Source organism: Bufo bufo, chromosome 5 (genome assembly GCF_905171765.1).
Source record: "Bufo bufo chromosome 5, aBufBuf1.1, whole genome shotgun sequence".
Taxonomy (NCBI): Eukaryota; Metazoa; Chordata; class Amphibia; order Anura; family Bufonidae; genus Bufo; species Bufo bufo.
In genome coordinates this window covers 72,259,800-72,278,397 of record NC_053393.1, presented here as the reverse complement: position 1 = coordinate 72,278,397, position 18,598 = coordinate 72,259,800, and the positions used below count along the sequence as shown (strand labels likewise).

The 18,598-nt window shown below is 44.9% G+C and overlaps 1 protein-coding gene across 1 annotated transcript in view; it reads right to left on the bottom strand.

Annotated features, from left to right (window-relative positions):
• The window catches only part of LOC121002389 (neural-cadherin-like), a 117,264-nt gene that overhangs the window by 82,314 nt on the left and 16,352 nt on the right, over positions 1-18,598 (bottom strand). The window contains exons 5-15 of the mRNA XM_040433850.1: positions 17,999-18,110; positions 17,534-17,783; positions 9,541-9,683; positions 9,275-9,447; positions 6,409-6,577; positions 6,103-6,273; positions 5,841-6,013; positions 5,553-5,720; positions 4,649-4,898; positions 4,169-4,296; positions 3,819-4,005 (exon numbers count right to left, since the gene is read on the bottom strand). Of these exons, the coding sequence (XP_040289784.1) occupies positions 3,819-4,005; positions 4,169-4,296; positions 4,649-4,898; positions 5,553-5,720; positions 5,841-6,013; positions 6,103-6,273; positions 6,409-6,577; positions 9,275-9,447; positions 9,541-9,683; positions 17,534-17,783; positions 17,999-18,110 (1,924 nt within the window). The remainder of the gene's footprint in view (positions 1-3,818; positions 4,006-4,168; positions 4,297-4,648; positions 4,899-5,552; positions 5,721-5,840; positions 6,014-6,102; positions 6,274-6,408; positions 6,578-9,274; positions 9,448-9,540; positions 9,684-17,533; positions 17,784-17,998; positions 18,111-18,598) is intronic.

Below are 18,598 nucleotides of genomic sequence, written 5' to 3'. Positions count from 1 at the left end.
CAGGGACAGGTGACGGTTATTTTAAAGACGATGCGCCTCCTGTCCAGACCATGGGAGAATTAAATATACAATTGGTATACATGAAAAACGGTTATCAGAGAGGTTACAGGAAGCAGCCAAAGTGCAGTTGGTCGTTCAAGCCAAGGGGGTTGGTGGTCCTCAGCTTGAATATCCACCAACACTCCCTCTGGAGAATTTTTTTGTCCCAATCGCCTCCCCGTAGTGGCTTCTTGATCACCGCCAAACCTATGAATTTAACCCCTGATGCACGTCCACCATGGGCCGAGTGCATGTGTCTTGCTACCGGGGTATCTCTCTTATTACGGATGTCGCCCATGTGCTCACCTATACGTATCCGTAGCTCCCTACGGGTCTTGCCTACGTATCTGATGCCACACTCACAGGTGAGCAGGTAGATTACTCCTATCGTGCGGCAGTTAATGAAACCACGTATTTGGTGAGTGAAACCTATGGGGTCAAAGGTCACTGTTTTAACCTGGGTGACGAATTTGCAAAAACTACAGCGGCCGCACTGGAAACATCCGAATACTGGTTTGTCTAACCACGTTCTTTTCTTGGGGGGGCTATAATGGCTATGAACAAATAAATCTCTGAGGTTGGTTCCCCTCCTAAAAGTAATTGATGGATGAGTACTGATTACATCTGCTAGATCTGCGTCCATCCGGAGAGTGTCCCAGTTGCGGGCCAGAATCTCCTTAATTTCCCTGGCCGCTGAATCATAGGTGCCGATGATTCGTAGGGACTTTTGTGGTTCAGTTTTGGCTCCTTTCACGGGGTGTAGGAGTGTGGTGCGTGCCTCCTGTTGTGCTCTCTGATATGCTTTTCTTAATACATTATCAGGGTATCCCCGTGCCCGAAAACGCTCTCTTAACTCATGTGCTTGGCGTTTGAATTCACGCGGTTCCGAGCAGTTCCGCCTAAGTCTAAGGTATTGGCCAACGGGGATACCCCGCTTCAATGGGACAGGATGACAACTGTCCCATCGAAGCAGAGAATTCGTTGATGTTTCCTTACGAAATATGGTTGTCTGGAGACCTCCCTCCCTGTCTCTGGATATGCAGATGTCAAGAAATGGCAGATTGTCACGTACAATTACAGATGTAAACCTGAGGTTAATGGAATTATGATTGAGTTCATCCACCAGCCTCCCGAATTCGTCCTCTGGCCCGCTCCACAGAATGAAAATGTCATCTATGAAGCGGGCCCAGAGGACGATGTACTCGGTGTACCAACCCGGTGTATCACCAAACACCGTAGTTTCCTCCCACCAGCCCAGGAGCAAGTTTGCATAGGATGGTGCACAAGAGCTACCCATCGCGGTGCCCCTGAGCTGGTGGTATAGACGTCCATCAAAGAGGAAACAATTACTTGTCAATACAAAGTTCAGGAGTTTAAGTGTCAGTTCATTATGTGCAGAGAACTGCATTCCTCTAGCTCTCAGAAAGTGTGCTGTGGCTGAGAGACCCTTCTCATGGGGGATTGAGGAATATAGGGCCTCGACATCAATCGATGCCATGAACCAATGTGGTTCAAGATTAAGATCTTCTAACTTTGAGAGTAAATCTCCAGTGTCTTTAACATAAGATGGCAGGGACTGCACGAATGGGCTTAGAATGCGGTCCACGTATATTCCGCTATTCTGTGGCAAACTGCCTACCCCTGATACAAATTCATAGGTTTGGAGGTGATCAAGAAGCCACTACGGGGAGGCGATTAGGACAAAAAATTTCTCCAGAGGGAGTGTTGGTGGATATTCAAGCTGAGGACCACCAACCCCCTTGGCTTGAACGACCAACTGCACTTTGGCTGCTTCCTGTAACCTCTCTGATAACCGTTTTTCATGTATACCAATTGTATATTTAGATCTCCCATGGTCTGGACAGGAGGCGCATCGTCTTTAAAATAACCGTCACCTGTCCCTGGGACCTGGTTTGAGATGACCAGTATAGCCCTATACCCGCCTCAGGCTATCATCACCTCGGGTTTGCTTACTTCCACTATGTTGCTATATATGCGGATCTTAGTCATGATTGCACTGCCAGATTTGAGCGGTGTAGTTAAGTAAATTCACATATAAGTTGGAAACATTATCGCTCATTTGTAGTGTCATGGCACTCCGTCCAGACCTGATAGTTAACCTGCCAGAAATGCCCCCTTTAGGTCCTACATAGGGGTTGATGTATATTTCCATCCCCAACACCAGCGCAGGGTTGGTAGTAGGTGTCACTTCGTTTTTACCAGTGACTCCTCCCACCTTCGCTGCCCCCATCGGACGGCGGGCGTGGCGTTCCGTTTCGACCACGCCCCCTGATTTTGTGACGCTGCGGTAGCCGAGCGTCGCAAACGGCCGCCCCTTCTTGCCAGTGCACAGGTGCAATGGGAGGTGGCCGACCGCGTCATGCAATACACAAGCCTAAGCGTGCGCGGCGGCCACGCCCCCTAAACAGACGCACGGCCAGCCCCCTCTGCACATTTAAACCCCTGAGCGCACACCACTGGCGCTAACAGACGCCGGCAGACAGGCAGTGTATCTAGCTGCCCTGCAATCCTCCTTGGTATAGGCCATACGCATTCCATGGGAGACACAGTAAGTAACTTGCATCTAATATGCCAGCTGCTGGAATTATGGTTATACTTTGTACCTGAGTGGGCTTTTCTCTATGTTTTCCCTTCTACAGATACTTGTGCTGACTTGGACTGTATACGTCCATTCAAGCTGGTATAATCTCTGTTCCTTTCCCCTCCCCTCTGTCCGCTAACATCATACAGCCGACACAGGAGTGGGGTACTTGTCCTATCTCCATGACCCCTGTCCCCTGATGAATTAGGGGGTCGTGTAGAAGTAGATGAACTGTATCTATCATAAGGTGTTATATATTCATTAAGGAAACGCGTTGGGACCATGAATATATCCCCATATCTGTCCTTTGGACTATGAATACATCCTTACAATAGTCCTTCAGGACTTTTTTTCCCTTTACACACCGTACCATCCTTATAGTCACAGCCCCTCTTTGGCCTTTTCCCTCCTTTCACAGGGCCATCTAGGGTGCATGTTTCAGGGTCAGGTTCCGGACGGGGCCACCCCTTGCGGGGCCAGGACCTCGTGTTAGGTGGTTAGGGTACAACAGGCCAAGTAGGGCAGTAACAGGGTTAGATTTTTCTCTGTTGCCCTCAGCCATCAAGACCTAACCGACTGACGGTCGCAACCAGGTTCAAAGACACCTGTTTTGAACAGTGGACCATACGACCCGGGCATCCTTACCGGTAAGACCCACCCTGTTTTTTCTGCCTATTGGCATACTAGTAGACCTTGGGTACACCACCCAGGGCCTTTCAATATTGTATATGTATTTTGGTCACCTCCACTTTGGCTCCCACCCATGGGCCTGAATGGACCGGACCAAAAGTGACCTTACCATTGTTCGTCATTGTTATGTGGTTTGTCTAGTAGGGGCTCACCATCTTAGTTCTTAATCGTCCAAATAAAAGATAGATTTTAAAACGTTACTGCCCCTTTTTCTTACATATTTGCTTCACAGAGCAGTACTCTTGAGAGAGGTGTCTCCGCACCTTCTCTCTCCAGGGACCACCCTCTTTCCTTAACCATTTGTGTCCATATATTGCCATTAGGTATACGTAGTGCACAAACAAACAAGTGCAATTACAGATAATCACAACATTTAACTCTGTAACATTAAATTAACCCTTTTAGCAATAATTAACAGTTTGCAGTGGTCCTCTGGGGAACTGCAATTGGAAATTACAATTAAGTTACAAAGAGCAGCTGTCCTTACCTGTGTTGGGATGTCCTTGCATTCCTGGCAGTGCTGACTCTGTGGAGTCCTGAGTTTGAACTTCAATGAGATACGAAGCTTGTTCCTCGCGGTCAAACAAAGTTGCTGTGTATATAACTCCCATCTCAGGGTTAATTGTGAAATGTTGGTAGTCGCCATTGATATCTTTCAGTATTACATATTGAACCTGTACATAAAAAAAGATAATTTAACCAATCAATGGAAATACAACTTGAACTACTTGAACCTTTAGCTGTCTTCCTCACATTAAACAAATGATTAAAAAAGAGAGTCTAGGCATAGTATTTGAGCCTCTTGTTTACTGTAAGTCCTATATATTGTAAGTAAACCTTTCCATGAAGTCCAGTGTCTTGATCTGTAGCTCTAACTTCTACTATTGATGAACCAATCTCTGCTCCCTCTGGTAAGGTCACTTCATAAGTAGAAGCAGTGAAGAATGGGACATTGTCATTGACATCTGTAAAGGACACATAGGAAAGAAACAAGAATCAATAGCAAGCTGCCAAGTTCATGATTTAAACACCAGGTTTAAGTGAGCAGAAGCCAAGATGACAGAATGAGAACTAGCTCCTGACTTTTATCCATACCTTTGTATTACATCTGATGTCAACACTAGTCTCACTTCTGGGGTATGTTGAACCCACCACTATACAGATCAAGTTTGTCTATGTTGTGCCATATGGGCCATTTTGTGGTTAGGTCTCATTTTTGTGTCAGAACCTAGCCCACTGTTTCATCCTGTCTTGCCATTGGCCAGTCCAACCCTGTTTTTTTTTTATATATTTATCTGACACCTCAGAACCACTCACCAGTCACATTGATGTAAACAGTTGTGAAAGAAGCTAAAGGAACATTAGCCATGTTCTGAGCTCTAATCTTCAAGGTAAAGAACTTGGTCCCTTCAAAATCCAGTGGTTCAGAAACAAGTATGGAGGCTGAGCCATCAGCTCTGTTAGGCTTCAGGTAGAAGCGGATGGGATTATTTGTCTCTGATACTAGGCCTTCCACCATGTTATACGTTATTTGAGGATCGTCAAGAAGAGATGTAGCTTTCACAGTCTACAATAAAATCACACAAGATTACTTGTACTCCATCCAAGTCAGAACCAGGCACATTACAAAGGCCACATGGGCCATCTGATACTTTAGAAATGCAATATATGTGCAGATCAAATAATTTTCCACTCTCAAATAGCCATTTTCAATTAGGGCATTTTTGGTTATCAGAGGAGAGTTTCACATTCAAAACCTATATTAACTAGCAGTAGCAGAAAACATATCTCATTCTGGAGGACCTAACCTGTCCATGCATTGCACAGACAGACCATTAATTTCAACTGCAGTATTGTATAATGCTTCATTACTCGTATGGTGATGCTACAGGGGAATAGAACATTTGCTAGCAGGTTCTGCAGCTTACAGCTGATTACTGGGGGTTCCTGCAGCAGGACACCAAGCGATCAGTCTTTTTTTTACAGACCCGTCTAACAAAAAGGCATTGTGGTGTGTATGTAGGTGAATGAGGGTCACTAGCACTATACCGAGCCTTGACTAAAGCTTTTCATATAATGTTGAATTTTGAAGTGTTCCTTCTTTTTCATATTGACACAAGTTTGCACACTGGTGCAGATAAAAATATCAGTTGGATAACTACATACTATACCACCCTACCATCACTACATATCACTAAATATCAGTAGGATCACTACATACCACAATCTTGGAATAGCGAGTAATATTTTCAGGAATGGAAATCCAGTAGCTTCCCTGTTCCCATTGAGGTGGCTGGTTGAGAACATTAATGATGGTTACTGAAAGCTCCACACTAGAGCTTCGGTTGCCTCCATCTGTTGCAATAATGTTTTGAGTGATCTGAGAAATCTAGGCAAAATCATATGGTAAACAGCCACTCCATTCACTTGGACTCCCCCCCCCCCCCCCCCTCCATAATAGTTATTCCATATCCTTGATATAACTAGAATACCCCTTTAATGTAATTACCTGGGATATTGGATAGTTGACATAAACCCATCCAGTGCTGGGGTTGACCTGGAAATAGTCTGGCTGCTGAGCTAACATTGTGTATGTAATGGCAGCATTGACTCCCTGGTCATCATCAACAGCAACAACACGAAGAAAACTTGTACCAACAGGTGTATCTTCATGAAGGAAAACTAGAAAGGAAAAAAAGAAGAGACGGTGTGGATACGTTATGACTGGCAAGATCTATGTCATCAGCCATTGAAGTGTAGAGGTCACTCACATTGGTAATGACTGTTTTCAAATTTGGGGTCATTATCGTTGACATCAGCCACAAAGATAGTAATGTGGCAAACACCAATCAAGGGCTCTTGAGCCTGGTCTGTGGCAGTTACTGAGAAGGTATACTCCCTTTGATTCTCTTGGTCAAAGCTCTGAGAGCTAGTGATCACACCTACATACACAAAGAAGGTAGGTTAACATAAATTGCATCAATTCTGTACATTTATTTTGCTAAACTTCTTGCATTATTAATTATAGGTTGAGTTTGGCCTAAAGGCCAGTATAACCTGAGGTTGGAATACTTTACCTGTATGAGCATCAATAGTAAATGCCAGGATGGCACCTTCTCTATGCATTAATCCATACTTCACTTCTCCATTCACACCAATATCCGCATCATGAGCTTCTACTTGTAGGACAAAAATACCAGAAGGCTGGTTCTCCAGAATCCATGAATTCTGACTATACTGAAAACACTATGGATAAAAAAGTTAGAAAAGAAGTCCCCTAGGATTTTGGATGTCTTATATCTGAGAAGGAGGAAGACGCATATCTTATAGTATTGGAGACCATGATTGGCCATACACATTAGATAGCTGCTGGCCAAATGCCTGCTCGGCTGAAGCCTATCTATCCTGACCCTCTCCATACACATGGACTACTGGCCAAGACTGCATGTGTTCTGAATAGGGAGAGGAAGCTTTTGACCAGACACCTCTGGTGTCCAGAACAAAAGGTTCAATTATGTTGAAATCCAACAGCCCGATCCTTAGAAATGCAAACATTTTCCAACAGGGAAGAGTTAGAAGACTCATATACTCAATGCATCGTCAGCAGGTTATGCCAACATAAATGTAATGTGTATAATCAGCTTAGGTCAGCAGCTAGCCTTACTCTACAGATAAAAGTTGGTTGAACGTGCCCATTTTAATAGACTTAGCCAATGACATTATGTACATGTGGCCTCCGAGTTGTCCCAGGACATGATATGTGAGGGTCAAAAAGGGAGTGGATTTAAAAAGGCCCAATGTTTGGTTCCTACAGGAGATAAACTGCTGCCAGAAGGGTCTACCAGGGCTTATTCCCATCTCCCATAGAAGTAAATATGCATGCTTGGCACAGCTGAGAGTATATATTTATTGGAGTGGATCAAATGAAACAGCTGCATATTAACGAAGCCACTGTTTTGTTAAGCATATACACCGCATTCCAAATTATTATGCAAATAGGAAACCCATGCAAACTCCATTCAGATATTGTCCTTGGTTGAATTTGAACCCAGGACCCCAGTGTTCCAAGGCACCAGTGCTAACCACTGAGCCACCATGACAAGCTACTTCAATCAAAAACATCTTAGCACAAGTTACATGTTAACATAGGATCCCTTCTTTGATATCACCTTCACAATTCTTGCACCCATTGAACGTGTGAGTTTTTGGAGAGTTTCTGGTTGAATTTCTTAGCAGGATGTCAGAAAAGCCTCTAATAGCTGCTCTTTAGATATGAACTGCTTCCTATCCTCATAGATCTTTTGCTTGAGGATACTCTAAATGTTCTCAATAGGGTTGAGATCAGGGGAGGATGGTGGCCACACTATGAGTTTCTCTCCTTTTATGCCCATAGCTGCCAATGACTCAGAGGTATTCTTTGCAGGATGAGATGGTGCATTGTCATGCATGAAGATTAATTTGCTACGGAAAGCATGATTCTTCTTTTTGTACCATGGAAGAAAGTGGTCAGTCAGAAATTCTATATACGAGGTAATTTTCATACCAGCTCTCTCCTCATGATTCTGGCCAAAAACATGACTCGCCACCTTCTTGCTGACGTTGCAGCCTTGTTGGGACATGGTGGCCATCCACCAACCATCAACTACTCCATCCATCTGAACCATCCAGCGTTGCATGGCACTCATCAGTAAACAAGACTGTTTGAAAATAAGTCTTCATGTACAGCCAGGTCCATAAATATTGGGACATCAACACATTTTTTTTGGGCTCTTTACACCACCACAATGGGTTTGAAATTAAACGAACAAGATGTGCTTTAACTGCAGACTGTCAGCTTTAATTTGAGGGTATTTACATCCAAATCAGGTGAACGGTGCAGGAATTACAACAGTTTGCATATGTGCCTCCCACTTGTTAAGGGACCATAAGTAATGGGACAGAATAATCATAAATCAAACTTTCACTTTTTAATACTTGGTTTCAAATCCTTTGCAGTCAATTACAGCCTAAAGTCTGGAACGCATAGACATTTCCAGATGCTGGGTTTCATCCATGGTGATGCTCTGCCAGGCCTGTCTTCAGTTCCTGCTTGTTCTTGGGGCATTTTCCCTTCAGTTTTGTCTTCAACAGGTGAAATGCATGCTCAATCGGATTCAGGTCCGGTGATTGACTTGGCCATTGCATAACATTCCACTTCTTTCCCTTAAAAAACTCTTTGGTTGCTTTTGCAGTATGCCTTGGGTCATTGTCCATCTGCACTGTGAAGCGCCGTCCAATGAGTTCTGAAGCATTTGGCTGAATATGAGCAGATAATATTGCCCGAAACACTTCAGAATTCATCCTGCTGCTTTTGTCAGCAGTCACAACATCAATAAATACAAGAGAACCAGTTCCATTGGCAGCCATACATGCCCACGCCATGACACTACCACCACCATGCTTCACTGATGAGGTGGTATGCTTAGGATCATGAGCAGTTCCTTTCCTTCTCCATACTCTTCTCTTCCCATCACTCTGGTACAAGTTGATTCATCTGTCCATAGAATGTTGTTCCAGAACTGTGAAGGCTTTTTTAGATGTCGTTATCTAATGTTTTCATACCTAGTCCAAAACATTTCACTATTTGAAGCTTTTCGTCAGCAAAGAGATCCTTTTTCTTTCCCATATTGCTTGAACCCTGTGGCCTGCTTAATAATGTTGAACGCCCTTTTTAAGTCATTTTCTTTTAATTGGGTTCACCTTGCAAACTAATTATTATAGGTGTTTGAGATTGATTTCAGTGATCCAAAAAGCCCTGAGACACAATACCATGCATGAGTTTAATTGAAAAAATTACATCTTTATGACCAATTTGCATAATAATTTGGAACGCGGGGTAGACAGTCATAGAAGACACAAGTGAGAAGTTTCAATGACAATACACATCGAGCATGCTTAACTCACCTCTTTGAAGGTTGGCTTGTTGTTATTGAAATAATTTATCTGTACAATGACTTGAGTGAAGCTGCTCAAACTTGAAGGTCCACCAGATGAGTTATCGTCAACTGCGGAAATGTTCAATATAAACTGAGTTTTCAGCAACCTTGGCAGTGGGGTTCTACGAAGTTTTAAGATACCTTCAGGACACATTGAATAAAGGGTCATAAGACTTATTCCTTAGAGTAAAGCAATATGTTTATTCATTATTTGCCTGCAGTCTAATTTATTACCTTTCTGGCTGTCCAATTCAAAGTTTCCTTCTTCATTTCCATCAACAATAAAGTATGATACGCTGTCTCCATCAGGATCTTTAGCATGAACCATGGCCACCAAGGTGTTTGGTCCGGCATCTTCTGACAGGAAAGTGTTATATCTAGAAATGATCGCACAGATGTTCAGGCTCGGACTGACCCATAGTGGAGCATGTGAATCCCCCAGTGGGGCCCTCAGTCCCCCACCTTGCATAATAGATTGACATGGCACAGTAGATTGACTGCACTAGATACGAATAGGCAGCTTGCAGCATCTCAACCAGCCTATGTGTTCATATAAAAACTGGGTGAATTATTTAACAAACTACCCTATTTATTATTATTGATGCATCAGCCTTCTAGGCACAGAGGCAGGCCAGACAGTATCCTCTTCCCCAGGGACCCGCTTTCTCAAAGTCTCTGCAGGGACCCTATAATCAATCATGAATGTCTTGCTGCTGCTTGCCACTGTGTGCACAGGTAACATTTGCCTGTAGTTGTACTTTGGACCCCCGAATGAATTTTGCTGGTGGGCCCTAGGCACCTCAGTCCGACACCGCAGACATTGATCACCTAGATCAGTGGTGGGCAACCTTTTTTTTCAACTGAGCCAAATCTCGCCAAAACCACGATTGAAATTTATTTTGAGAGCCACATTTTTAAAACCGAAAATACATAGGATGGTACACTGTTTTTAGTTTCAATAAGTTTTTATTGAGAATATTGTGCATGCAAGTATCCACATAGGTCGGGTACTGTGGGACTCTTTGCACCGGCCCTGTCACGTGGACGTGACCAGAGCCTGTGCAAGGATTTTTTGGCAACACAAACGAAGCTACATCTCGGTGACCCCCCCTCCCCCCGCCCCGCCCGCAGCTCACCTGGTCCTGGTTCTGTCTGCAGCAGCTGGCTTCTCCTCTGTGTGGTCCTGATATCTTCGCTCTGCTTCAATCTGGTTTGAGGACTGTACTTTTCGCCCTATAAGATGCACATAGGTTTTAGAGGAGTATAATAAGAAACAATATTTTCCATTATACCTCAGGTCAGACCACCAATCAGACCCCCAATGTTAATCATACCTCAGATCAGCCCCCCATATCAGCCGTCAGCACCCCATCCATCATGCCCATGTCAGCCGTCAGCCCCCATCCATCATGCCCCCATGTCAGCCGTCATGCCCCTATGTCAGCCGTCAGCCCCCCATGTCAGCACCCCATCCATCATGCCCATGTCAGCCGTCAGCACCCCATCCATCATGCCCATGTCAGCCGTCAGCACCCCATCCATCATGCCCATGTCAGCCGTCAGCACCCCATCATGCCCATGTCAGCCCCCATCCATCATTACCCCCCATGTCAGCCATCAGCCCCCCATATCAGCCATCATGCCCCCCATGTTAGCCGTCAGCACCCCATCCATCATGCCCATGTCAGCTGTCAGCCCCCATCCATCATGCCCCCCATGTCAGCCGTCATGCCCCTAGGTCAGCCGTCAGCACCCCATGTCAGCCGTCAGCCCCCCATGTCAGCACTCCATCCATCATGTCCATGTCAGCCGTCAGCCCCCATCCATCATGCCCCCCATGTCAGCCATCATGACCTTATGTCAGCCGTCAGCCCCCCATGTCAGCACCCCATCCATCATGCCCATGTCAGCCGTCAGCACCCCATCCATCATGCCCATGTCAGCCGTCAGCACCCCATCATGCCCATGTCAGCCCCCATCCATCATTACCCCCCATGTCAGCCATCAGTCCCCCATGTAAGCCATCATGCCCCCCATGTCAGCCGTCAGCACCCCATCCATCATGCCCATGTCAGCTGTCAGCCCCCATCCATCATGCCCCCCATGTCAGCCATCATGCCCCTATGTCAGCCGTCAGCACCCCATGTCAGCCGTCAGCCATCAGCCCCCCATGTCAGCACTCCATCCATCATGTCCATGTCAGCCGTCAGCCCCCATCCATCATGCCCCCCATGTCAGCCATCATGACCTTATGTCAGCCGTCAGCCCCCCATGTCAGCACCCCATCCATCATGCCCATGTCAGCCGTCAGCACCCCATCCATCATGCCCATGTCAGCCCCCATCCATCATTACCCCCCATGTCAGCCATCAGCCCCCCATGTCAGCCATCATGCCCCCCATGTCAGCCGTCAACACCCCATCCATCATGCCCATGTCAGCTGTCAGCCCCCATCCATCATGCCCCCCATGTCAGCCGTCATGCCCCTATGTCAGCCGTCAGCACCCCATGTCAGCCGTCAGCCATCAGCCCCCCATGTCAGCACTCCATCCATCATGCCCATGTCAGCCGTCAGCCCCCATCCATCATGCCCCCCATGTCAGCCATCATGACCTTATGTCAGCCGTCAGCCCCCCATGTCAGCACCCCATCCATCATGCCCATGTCAGCCGTCAGCACCCCATCCATCATGCCCATGTCAGCCGTCAGCACCCATCCATCATTACTCCCATGTCAGCCATCATGCCCCCCATGACAGCCGTCAGCCCCCATCCATTATGCTCCCTAATGGGGGACAATGTTGGAGTCTGCACCATCGGGGGGGGTGACATGATGAGGGACAATGTTGGAGTCGGTACCTGATATATCACTGGGGTCTGGCTGGAGTGGGGTCGGTCTGGTCCTGGCTCCAATCTCAGCTGGCTCTGCCTTAAGGTGTCTTCTCCAGAGTCCAGACTAGAGTCCAGCAGGGTCGGCCAAGTTCCAACAAGTCGTGCCTCAGTGTTACTCTGTGACTGTGTTCTTCTGCTGCCAGCCTGGAGGGGCAGCTTTTACAGGCCATAGCAGACAGAGCAGCTCCGCCTCCTCGCCTCCCTCCGCCGCGGCCCCACTGACAGTCAGTGACGCCTCCTTTGGCCTGAGCGCCGCACGGCACACATGTAGGCAGGACAGCCGCAGGCTGCCGCCCCCGAGAGGAGGGAGGGGAGCGGGCGCCCGGCACACAGAACAGTGCTCCAGACTAAAAAAAATTCCTACATTGGCTCCTGAACTGAAAAATTTAGGAGCCAAATCAAATTTAGGAGCTAAATCGAAACTGAATCAAAATTTTGGTATCGTGACAACGCTACGCCGATCAGATCGGCGTAGGGTTGTTTTGAAACCAAAATTTAGATTCGCTTTCGTCACCATAAAAAAGTATTGTGATACTCAATACCGTGCAAAAAAAAAAAAACACCAAAAAAAGCTGCGTGCATTTCGCATTTTATGAAACATTCGGCCCATAATAGAACAGTCCTATGCTATTTTTTGGGGTGACAAGGTGACTAAAAAGGCTATGTAATATGTTTATTTATTTATTGTTTATATATTTTATATGTAAAATTGGGAAAGGGGGGATTTAAACTTAATATTTTAAAGTACTTTCACATTAGCGATTTTCATTTCCGGCACTGAGTTCCGTCACAGGGGCTCTATACCGGAAAATAACTGATCAGTTTTATCCCCATGCATTCTGAATGGAGAGTAATCCGTTCAGGATGCATCAGGATGTCTTCAGTTCAGTCATTTTGACTGATCAGGCAAAAGATAAAACCGTAGCATGCTACGGTTTTATCTCCGGCGAAAAAAAATGAAGATTTGCCTGAATGCCGGCTCCGGCATTTTTCCCCATAGGAATGTATTAGTGCCGGATCCGGCATTCAAAATACTGGAATGCACCCGCACTAAATCCGGACCCATTCACTTCTATGGGGCTGTGCACATGAGCGGTGATTTTCACACATCACTTGTGCGTTGCGTGAAAATCGCAGCATGCTCTGTTGTGCGTTTTTCACGCAACGCAGGCCCCATAGAAGTTAATGGGGCTGTGTGAAAATCGCAAGCAAGTGCGATTTTCACGCATGGTTCCTAGGATGAAAGTCTATTCACTGTATTATTTTCCCTTATAACAACATGGTTATAAGGGAAAATAATAGCATTCTGAATACAGAATGCATAGTAGAAGGTCAATATAATAAACATTGGTGGCGCAGTGCGCCCCCCCTCAATATAATAAACATTGGTGGCGCAGTGCGCCCATCACCCCAATATAATAAACATTGGTGGCGCAGTGCGCCCCCCTCAATATAATAAACATTGGTGGCGCAGTGCGCCCCCCCATCACCCCAATATACTAAACATTGGTGGCGCAGTGCGCCCCCCTCAATATAATAAACATTGGTGGCGCAGTGCGCCCCCCCTCAATATAATAAACATTGGTGGCGCAGTGCGCCCCCCCATCACCCCAATATAATAAACATTGGTGGCGCAGTGCGCCCCCCCATCACCCCAATATAATAAACATTGGTGGCGCTGTGCGCCCCCCCAACACCCCAGTATAATAAACATTGGTGGCGCAGTGCGCCCCCCATCACCCCAATATAATAGACATTGGTGGTGCAGTGCGCCCCCCCTCAATATAATAAACATTGGTGGCGCAGTGGGCAGTGCCAATGAGGGTTAAAAAATAAAAATAAAATTAACTCACCTCCTCCAATTGATCGTCTCCTGTTCTTACTTCTTTCTAGTTTCTTCAGGACGCAGGACCTGTGGTGACATCACTGTGCTCATCACATGATCCATCACCATGGTAATGGGCCATGTGATGAGCTCAGTGACGTCACCACAGGTCCTGAAGAAACTAGAAAGAAGTAAGAACAGGAGACCGGCAGCTACCTGATCAACTGGAGGAGGTGAGTTAATTTTCTTTTATTATTTTTAACCCTCATTGGCACTTCCCACTGTGCCACCAATGTTTATTATACTGGGGGGGGGGCGCACTGTGCCACCAACGTTTATTATACTGGGGGGGGGGGGCGCACTGTGCCACCAACGTTTATTATACTGGGGGGGGGGGCACTGTGCCACCAACGTTTCTTATACAAATACAGGAGGCGGGTGCCGGAATCAAATAGCCGACACCCGACCTTTGTGACAGGGAGCTGCGATCAGCGGCAGTTAACCCCTCAGGTACCGCACCTGAAGGGTTAACTCAACTGCAGCGGATCGCAGCTCCCTTGTCACAGAGGTCGGGTGTCGGCTATTTGATTCCAGCACCCGCCTCCTGTATTTGTAATACAGGTCAGTTTTCTTCATTGGTGGCGCAGTGGCCACAGCCCCTCCCCTCCTCCTCCCGTCTCTTCTTATTGGCAGCGGCGGGGACAGCAGCAGCACAGGGGGGAGGGAGAGACTCCTCCTGCGCTGCTGAGAACATCAGCTCCTGTGCCCGCCGCTGTATTGAGCAGAGCTGCGGCGGCGGGTCTAGTCGCAAATGGCATCTGGAGCCCTGCAGAAGAGCCGCATTAAAGTGTGTAAATAGCCGCATGTGGCTCGCGAGCCGCGGCTTGCCGACTACTGACCTAGATCATCCTAGATTTAGAATTAATAAACCAAGGATTCTGAAAAATTAAGTGCTATGCATTGCTTTGGGGCATTTTTTTTAATTTCTTTTGTAATTATGGGATGAAAAGCACATTTGCAATTGTTTTTTTATTAAAAAAATACTCAGTTTGTCTTCTGCAGCCTGCATGTGTTCTCCTACACTGCAGGCTGCTCAATCCCATTCAGTTTGAAATCAGATGGCTCGGTCTCTAGCCCCTCCTGTGTCTTCCTGACCAACTTTGATTTGACCATATTTCATCTTAGATGGTCGCTAAGGAGGTTCTGGGGACTGAGAGCTCAACTGATGGATTTCACACTAAATGGTGTTGAGCGGTCTGCAATGTACAGTATAATAAAAACTGTAGTAAAAAAAAGTTGCCCCCAAAGGTATCTATAGCCTTTAAGTCAATTGAACAAAAGTCACCAATTAATGGAGACCTACCAAAGGAAAAAATATGCTGCTGTATATATTTAAAATGTGAAAAACATTATTTTATAATCTAATAACTTCTATGCTAAGGTATGAACAGAAGCTGTCAAAGTAAAAAGCTTAAAGCTGAGGCTGTGCTACTTAAACATTTATCATGCAGTGAGTTTTTGAAGTCAGTTATGCCTCAGTCTGCATTGTGATTGTTTGTGCCTAATTTATCAAATGTCACAAGTTGTTTGATAAATCTACAAATATCTCCAGAGAAGTTACTTTTGTTTTTTATGCCAGCTCCTGTACCAGAGTGACAATTTTACTGACTTTTCTTTTTAAATGGCATATGTTAAATCTGTCATAAAAAGTCACAAAAGTTTTTTACTTTTTCACAGGGCTTGATAAATTTATCCCCCCTTTGTGTAAATTCAAATGACCAAATACATCAATGTCCCTATATGCACGCATATAGCTACCACTATTAAAGACAAGCAAGCCTTTATTCATGATAAAATTGATCACTTCAAGGGGCTAAATTTTGTGTGTATATATATATATATATATATATATATATATATAATTGATGCTGTGGTTAAAAGTAAGTCTTCTTGAATTAATTTCTTTGAATTCTGTCATGTGATAGCTCATGTCTAGCTCTTATCTATGATCTCCTGACCTCATAAACACTCATTATAGCTCAATTATTATAAAAATGAAAAAGAATATGGCTGAAGTAATTGTTTATGAGCTCAGGAGATCAGAGATAAGAGCTACACATGAGCCATCAGATGATCCCAAGAAAACAGAAAGTGACAGCTTGCAAACAGACTGATTTTAACCCCTGTGTCTCAGAAATGTGCAAGCACGATCTTAGACTATTATCTGCTATATTACGAGTAGTACTGCAGATAAGGAGTCCAGATTGCTACTTTTTATTTTCCTACTGCCTCATTGTTGGGATTGCCGTGCATGCGCACAAGAGTCCTCTACATCATGTTAGCGCAGCAGTCTGACTGTGCTTTTCAGTGCAGCTTTGACAGCTGACAGAAGAGGAATGGGAGTCACTTACTACTCATGTATTACTGCAGACAATAGCCCAGAATCATGGTGACAGCTTCCCATTAAGAAACAGATATAACTGTATTTGGTGACATCACATACATAGGTGGCTGGGTCATTCCGAGCAGGAGCCACTCTTACAGAGAAGTTCTCAGCACTGGGTACTAGAGGGTGTTCTGCCCAGCAGGGTTATAAAATGGTTTTAGTTCATTCTGCCAGAGTCTTGGTATTTCTCAACTGGTTAGTGTGGTTATAGCACCATGTAGCAGTGTTAAGTTGTATTACACTTTGTTTTTCTGTTACACTACTACATTGTGGGTGGTGCACTGCATTGTGGGAGTGAAAAGCATCCTGGGAAAGAGAAGTCTCCAGGACACATCAGGAGAGCTGTCCTTTTGCATATCTTCTTCTTAAACTTCAACATCCTTGTAAAAGCATATCTGGTGAGAGATCTACCTTTGTTTCAGGAATATTGTGTTATGCGGTGCTGTTCAACTAGTTGTAATTGTTACTCAGGGAGTTGTTACTACTGTTAGCTAGACATGTAATCTTATGTACAGGCAGCAATTTTACCATGTGCTTCAGTGTTAATGCAAATGTTATAGTACATGCTATCTATACTTTTTACTTATATTTGCTATTTGTATTCTTGTAGTTTTACCAATCAAACAATCCTGTTTTACCAATAAACAAGTTAGACTACAAAGAACAGTCCTCTTATTTGGAAGACAGGAATGGTTTATGCTGAATGTCAGACTTCACACTGTGTGAACGTGTATGAAGACAGAACAGAGGGAGGTTCTGAGTGAGAGAACCATTTTATGATGCCCTAATAGGTCATAGTAGACTTATTGGCCCTATCCTCTTTGTGTATGTTCACACGTGGCAGATCCATGGCATATTTTCGTATGTCAAATACACAGTATTGTACAGTACCAGTAAAGTGGATGACTAATGTGATCTTCTAACATCTGTCTATGATGTATCAAAATATTAGTTTGATTGGACTTGTATCCCGTATCTACGGGTTAATGCCTAATCCTTTCTGGTAGCAATAATTTTGACAGTCTTTGCATTATATTGATAGTATTAATGGTATAAGATTCTTACACAGTTTGGGAGAAAACTGGGGCTTCATCATTGATATTCAACATCTGTAGACGCACAGAAGCTGTTCCTGTACGAGGAGGGTTTCCTTTGTCTATCGCGATCACTACAAACTCATACATGTGGTTGGCTTTCTCGTAGTCTAGTCTCTGGCTGGACAGGATGACTCCTTGAGATGTGATGGAGAAGTCAGAGCTCTGGGTGAAGAAAGAAATCTCTGCATTGCTCCCGGAGTCACAGTCCTGTGCTGTAACTAATATACAAAGATCACGAAAGCCATTATACACTTACATTACATACAAATACACAATAAACCATTGCAACAATAATGCTATAATAGAAAACTGCTATTTTTAAGTTAATTAAAAGATAATACATAGGAATAGAGGATTTCATGGATTAGTGGGAGTTGTTGAATAGTGGCTGTATGACGTCAAGGTCTAGGAAGCAGAGAGTAAAACACTGCACCTTCTAAGATGGATGTGCCCACAGGAATATTTTCTAAAATGCTGTCCTGGCTGTAAATTGACTTATGGAACTCAGGGGAACAGTCGTTATCATCCGTGATGTGAATCATGACCTGGTTATTCAAAAAAGACAAAACTGAGACAACCTTAATGGAGTAATGAGACTCTACAATCACTGTAGAGAGAAACTTGCTTACTCAACAAGTGCAAACAGTCGTAACAACCCCTTTTTACAAGCCCATTCACTGGTTATCTTACTTTAGGTCAGTGTGGTTTTTAATGTATCATTTATTAGCCAAAGCAAAAAAGCATCCACTCCGGATTTAAAGGAGTTTCCCCGGGAGTTATATTACTGATGACCTATCCTCTGGATAGGTCATCAGTGTCTGATCGTGGGGGTCCGACACCCAGGACTCCCGTCAATCAGCTGTTTGAGAAGGCACCCATGCTCGCAGTAGGTCTCTGGATGACCTATCTAGAGGATAGATCATCAGTATAAAGCTTCCAGAAAACCGCTTTAACTAAAAATGCAACAAAAAAAACTGCGCTGAAGTTTTTGGGCTCTATTCACACAGTCTCCACTGGCAGTACTGCCAGACTG